This window comes from Octodon degus, unplaced genomic scaffold (assembly GCF_000260255.1).
Source record: "Octodon degus isolate 3935 unplaced genomic scaffold, OctDeg1.0 scaffold00130, whole genome shotgun sequence".
Taxonomy (NCBI): Eukaryota; Metazoa; Chordata; class Mammalia; order Rodentia; family Octodontidae; genus Octodon; species Octodon degus.
In genome coordinates this window covers 419,147-425,791 of record NW_004524706.1, presented here as the reverse complement: position 1 = coordinate 425,791, position 6,645 = coordinate 419,147, and the positions used below count along the sequence as shown (strand labels likewise).

Below are 6,645 nucleotides of genomic sequence, written 5' to 3'. Positions count from 1 at the left end.
TGAGGCGGCGGCGGCGGAGGGCGGCGGCGCGGGCGCGGAGGAGGTGGAGTGCCCGCTGTGCCTGGTGCGGCTGCCGCCCGAACGGGCCCCGCGCCTCCTCAGCTGCCCGCACCGTTCGTGCCGCGACTGCCTGCGCCACTACCTGCGCCTGGAGATCAGCGAGAGCCGGGTGCCCATCAGCTGCCCCGAGTGCAGCGAGCGACTCAACCCGCACGACATCCGCCTGCTGCTCGCCGACCCGCCGCTCATGCACAAGTACGAGGAGTTCATGTTGCGCCGATACCTGGCCTCGGACCCGGACTGCCGCTGGTGTCCGGCCCCGGACTGCGGGTGAGCGCGGGGGCGTGGCCGGCGGGGGCGCGGGCCCAGGCGGCGGGGCTGGGAGGGCTGGCCCGCGCGGAGGACGGAGCTGCCAGCCACTGCGGCGGGGCGGTGACCGGTAACCAGCCGCCCGCAGCCGCACGCTGGTCGGCCGGAGGCGCCGCGCGCCCCGCCCCGCCCCAGCCCAGAGAATTGAGGTGGGGGCTGAGCCGTGGTGAGGGAGCGGTGCCGTCCCTCAAGTTAGAAAGAGGCAGCGTTTTGTCTAGTGAAAGCCCCTCTCGGTGCACAGGTGGGCGAAAGCCCTTCACGAGACGAGAGGGGAGCACACATCTGGCGAAGGAGGGAGTGAGGATGTCATCCCGAAGAGGCAGCGCTAGGAGGGGTGTGTCCACTCGGCCGGGGGCGCACGGAGCAGCCTTGTAAGAGAAGGCGTGTTTTTCCTGAAGTTGGGATGGAGACTGCCCACCCACAGGCAGAGCTCTGGGGGCACCCTGGGGCTTACGTTCGGTGCCAAGCTATTGGGAGGCACCCAGTGGTTTCTACTCTGCTACCTTGGACAGGGTGAGGGGTGGTTCAGAGAACCAGTGGAGCAGAGATGAAGAATGCCCAGAGGTTGATACTGGTAAAAGTGTTTGCCCCAGAGCCTTCGATCTTGATAACTGTCATTTTAATGCACGATGTATGCTTGATTTCATTGGTGAGTTAAAATATGCTGTATCTGCAGAGCTGAAATACCACCATATTTCCAGAGAAAGCGTTCAGAGGAAATCCAATTATCTCCCCACACCCTTCAAATTAAAACTAGTTTATTTCCAGAATAGCTCATGATTGTATGAGCGTGTTGCCAAGAGTTCATCTCTATGGCTGGGAGTCAAACAGCCATCGCCTGCTCCGTGACCTTGGGACCTTTTTATTTTGTGTGTCATGTCTTTTGGGTAAAAAGATGCTGTAAATAATAATGCTAGTAAAAAGCTTTGTGATCCTTCGCAATTGTAGCCTAAGTATCAAGGTTGTCCTGAGGCTTCCATAGTGCTGCCATTGTCTTCAAAAGAAGCCATTTTTGAATGTCAATGAGTGAAGAGTTAACTTTTTAATCCGGCAAACTTGTGTAGAAATGGGTGTGTTACTTCTCTAAATGGAGTTTGTAATTTACTCGGAAATTGGTCAAAAGCACCCTGTTTATGGTACATCAGTTTCACTTTCGATACTGGAAGTACTGGAAGAGCTCTTCCAAGCCTTGAAGTGTATCTTACCCTTTCTCCCCCTCCTCCTCCACCCCCCCCCGCAATTTTCTTTATTTTGAGGTAGTGTTTCCCTAAATTGTCCAGGCTGTCCTTGAATGCCTCACCCAGGAGTAGCTTGAATTACAGAAATGTGCCACCATGAACTGCTATTTTATGGCCTTACTGACATTAGGAGATTAATTTGTAGGATTTCCAAGTCGGGGATTGAACTCAGGCCCTTGCACTTGCCAGGGAAGCGCTTAGTCCACTGAGCCATCTCCCCAGCCCGTTTTTCTTTTTTAAAAAATTTAGTTTTACCTATTTTCTGATCAAAAATTAAGAGAATATGCTTCTCAGTGAACCTCCTGCCTCAGCCTCCTGGGTGCTGGGATTAAGGCATGTATCATCACACTTGGCTTGCATTTTTTTTTTAATTGTGTGTGTGTGTGTGTGTGTGTGTGTGTGTGTGTGTGTGTGGGGCCAGCTCAGCCCACCAGGGGGGCGGGACTGGCTGGCATGTGCTGGGGGATTGAACCGGGGTCCCTGTGCTTTGCTAAGCTTGTTCTAAGTAGGTGCTTTAGACCACTGAGCCATCTCACCAGCCCTTGGCTTGCATTTTTAGTTCTGAAATAGTACATAAACTCCTTTTGTTGAAATACTAGGTTCCCTTAAAGTTTTAAGAAATTAGCATCTTTCTGAGAAAGCTCACATTTTATTTTTTATTTCTCTGAAGTTTTGCTTACATCCATAAAAATGAACAGAAATTAATTTGAAAGTTTAATAACTCCAAACCATTAGTAATTTGAAAGTTTTAAGAAATTAGGCCAAAAAAAAAAAAAAGAAAAGAAATTAGGCCAAGGCCAGCAAGATAGCTCAGCAGACTAAGCACCTGCCAAGGTAAGCCCAGGGACTAGGTTTGATCCTCCAGCACCACAGTACACGTTGGCCCTGTCCCTGGGCACACTGAGCCAGTCACCCCAGCAGATGTGGTGGCACACACCTGCAATCCTAGCACTGGAGAGGCTGAAAACAGGATCACTACAAGTCTAAGCTGCATAGTGAGGCCCTGTACCAAAAATGTAAGATTAAAAGCAAAAATAAATAAAAGAATTAGGCCATTTTTTAAAATTTAGCCAACTATTAAATGAGTGTTCCCTGATTTTTTTAGTCAAACATAACAATTACTTATATGCATTTTCCTCAAAAGGTAAAATATGAGGAAAGCAAGCAAGCTGCCATCTAAATACTCGCATATTTTATGTACATAATCTGATCTTCACAACATTGTGAGATTTGCTTTAGTGTTGCAGATCAAGAAATGAGTTTAAAGAAATTGAGCAACTTCTTTAGGATCATATGACTAGTGGGTGATAGGACTGCCTGCAATACTGGTCTTTACTCCACTGAAGGCCAGTGTGCTTTCTAAGTAGCATCTATTCCAAACACACACACACACACACACACACACACACACACACAATGTTCTGCAAACATTGTCAATTGAGCTCTCATTAGTGAAGATGCTCTTGATTGTATGTTTCTTTGTGTGAACCCTGAGGACAATACTCAGAAATGTTAGAATGTAGTTTCTTTTCTGATTCCTTTTATAATAGCACTTACTTTTCTTTTTCTTTTTTGAGACAGGATTTCAGTAGGTAGTTTAGGCTGGCCTCAAACACCTGGTGATCTTCCTGCCTCAGACCCAGGCTACAGGCGAGCCTTAGGACTGCAGGTGTGCACCACCACACCCAGCCTACTTTATTTTTCCTACCTGAAATAGGCCTAACTTCTCTGACTTGACATACTGAATGTTTGCAATGCATTTTTTTTTTTTTTTTTTTTTTTGAACCGGGAATTGAACTCAGGCCCTTGTGCTTGCCAGGAAAGCGCTTATTCCACTGAGCCATCTCCCCAGCCCATTGCAATGCATTTTGTTTTTTTAAAAAATTTTATTTATTTATTTATATGTGTGGGGGGGCAGCTCAACCCACCAGGGGTCGGGGCTGGCTGGCATGTGGTGCTGGGGGATTGAACCGCGGTCCCTGCGTTTTGCTAAGCTTGTTCTAAGTAGGTGCTTTAGACCACTGAGCCATCTCACCAGCCCCTGCAATACATTTTGAAAAATTAATTTGAAGGTAGTTTGATAAATAGTGAATAACTTTAAAATTATCACTTCCCTAATGAGTGTCTTAAATTCTCTAGCAATTTGGTTTGCTCGGTTTGCTGTGCTCTAGTTCAGGCTCACCTAGAACTCATGGTGTGGCCCATGCTGACTTGAACGCATGACCTGAAGTCATGGTGATCTTTCTGCCTCAGCCTTAGTGCTGGGATTACAGGTGTGCATTATGAGACTTGGCTCTTGCTATCACCTTAGTGCTAGGAGGTTATGGTTCCTGATTTGTATTTTTAGTTGAGCTGTTCTATTTTTCTGGCCTTGGTAAAAATCCTGGATAACACTAGAAAAGAAGCTCTAAGCACCAGCAGTCTCTTTTTTTTTTTTGTAGAACCGGGGATTGAACTCAGGCCCTTGCGCTTGCCAGGGAAGCACTTATTCCACTGAGCCATCTCCCCAGCCCCACCAGCAGTCTCTTGCTACACCAGACCACATTCACTGCCAACAGATCAAATTATTGCCAACCAAATAGATTAGGTCTTCCTTGGGTGTGTGTGTGTGTGTGTGTGTGTGTGTGTGTGTGTGTTAGAGTGAGGGGAGCATGCTAGTGATCTTACATCATTAGCTTTACTATAATTATAGTAATGATAACATAGGGTTGGGGAGATGGCTCAGTAGAATAAGCGCTTGTCTGGCAAGCACAAGGGTCTGAGTTCAATACCCTGTTCTGCCAAAAAGAAAAAAAAGGCTGGGGGGGGGGTGGCCCAGGGAGATGACTCAATGGAATAAGTGCTTCCCTGGCAAGCACAAGGACCTGAGTTCAACTCCTGGTTACACACACACACACACACACACACACACACACAAAAGGGGGCCAGGCAGATGGATCAGTAGAATAAGCGCTTGCTTGGCAAATGCAAGTGTCTGAGTTCAATCCTCGGTTCTGCCAAAAAAAAATAAAATTCATTATTTTTTAATACAGCATTTTTAGAATAGAACAGAATTTTGAATACTTCTGTTTTCATATTTAAACATGATTTTGTTCATAAATAAGAGAATAAGTTATTTTATATACTAAGGGCAAGGGAGATAGCTCTGGTGTCTTAAGTGCCTGCCTGGCAGGCATAAGGACCCAGATTCAAACCTTGGCACCCTATGCTGTGCGGCCCTGGAACTCGGGGTGTGCGGTGCTGCCCTCAAAACCAGGCTTAGTTCAGAGATACTTAAATGTGAAGCTTAATGTTTTGTAACTAATAAGTGGTACAGTTCACCTGTCACCCTTTTGAGTTACCCAAATGATATAATTGCCATTGGTTCCTCTCAGGTGCTGTATTGACCATCTTTAAGCACTTTCAGAATCTCTGGATGATGGGTGGATGAAGTAGGCAGCAGGATTTCTTGACATACGGGGAAAGATCACCTGTGCAGATGAGGGGGCGATCATGTCGTCCTGCGTTGTTTGTGCAGGTTCTCCACTCCAGCCTCTCCTTGCAGGCCCTCCCGATCGCCAGAGAAGCACTTATTCCACTGAGCCATCTCCCCAGCCCCTCCTTGCTGCCTTTGTCCCCTGCAGAGTTCCACCTCCCTTTTGACCTGGCAAATGGTATCAGCTATTGATTGGCTTTCCCTCCCAGGCCATTCCCCAAAACAGGAAGTTTCCATTAATCGCTAGCACATTCGTAAGGGAAGAACAGGCTCTGTGAGAGAGAAATTTCAGTTGCTGAAGGATTTTTTTTTTTTTTCCTTTCTGAAGCCTTGCTGGATCTGCTCAAACCCCACCCCTCTCTCCTGTGCTAGGGATTGAATCCAGGACCTCATGTATGTGATGCAAATACTGCCATTGAGCCACATCCCCAGCCTTGTTTCTTTCTTTCTTTTTTTTTTTTTTTTTTTTGGCAGAACCAGGGATTGATTTCAAGCCCTTGCGCTTGCCAGGGAAGCTCTTATTCCACTGAGTTATCTCCCCGACCCTGTTTACATAGAATTTTGAGACAGGGTCTCACTAAATTGCAAGAGATTCATCTTGAACTGGTGATCCTCCTGTCTCAGCCTCCTGAGTAGCTGAAGTTACAGGCATGAGGCACTGTGCTCAGCTCTGGACCTCTTTTTTTAATTTGGCTTCTTACTTACTTACTGTTCTATAACTTTACCTTCATCCTCCCTGTCCCCACCTCCTCCAGCCCAGTATGTCTTTCTCCTATTTGCCAAAGTACTCATTCTAAACTGTCTTTAATAACTTATTTATTTGGCCTAGCTTTATCATTTAACATCTTTATTATCTGCAAAGCTGTGTGGGTTTTTTTTTCTACTTACATCATTATTTCCCAAGGTATATTGTAGTTTGAAATAAAATATTGTGTGCTCAAATAAGCTTGGAAAATAACAAGTTAAACAAAATAAAACAAGTGTAGAGGGCCGGGGAGATAGCGCAGTATAAGTGCTTCCCTGGTAAATGTAAGGACTTGAGTTTAATCCCTGGTTCTACAAAAAATTAATATAAAGCAAGTGTATTTCTGAGCTATTTGGTTGTTAAACATGTTAATATACATTATGAATTTTGCCATTCTGTAGTATAATTTTTTTTTTTTTTCTTAAGACAGGGTCTCACTATGTAGTTCAGACTAGCCTTGTCCAAACTTGTAATGATCCTCCTGCCTCAGCCTCCAGAGTTCTGGGATTATAGGCATGCACCATCACACCCAGCCTTGCAGTGTAAATCAACATAGTATGTCTTCCCTAAACTTAGATCACTAGAGAATGTATCTATTTTTTTTCTGTAAAATCCCAAGGCTTACCAATTTGCCATTTCTCTATTTGCTATTTTTGAAATTCTTTTAGTAGTTATCATCTTCCTTTAACACTGAATTTTATGCTCAGAATAAATTACGAACTTGTACCTCTAGAGTAGGGTATCTATGTTCCTACTATTTTTTTAAAAAATTTGTGTGTGTGGGGGCAGCTCAGCCCACCAGGGGGTGGGGCGGGCTG

The 6,645-nt window shown here is 45.7% G+C and overlaps 1 protein-coding gene across 2 annotated transcripts in view; it reads left to right on the top strand.

Moving 5' to 3' along the window:
- Positions 1 to 7: 7 nt before the first annotated feature.
- Rnf19b (ring finger protein 19B) overlaps positions 8 to 6,645 on the top strand; it is a 27,072-nt gene continuing 20,434 nt past the window's right edge. For both annotated transcript variants that reach the window (XM_004640984.2, XM_004640983.2), the window contains exon 1: positions 8 to 330. In XM_004640984.2, coding sequence (XP_004641041.1) covers positions 248 to 330 — 83 coding nt within the window. In that variant the 5' untranslated portion in view covers positions 8 to 247. The remainder of the gene's footprint in view (positions 331 to 6,645) is intronic.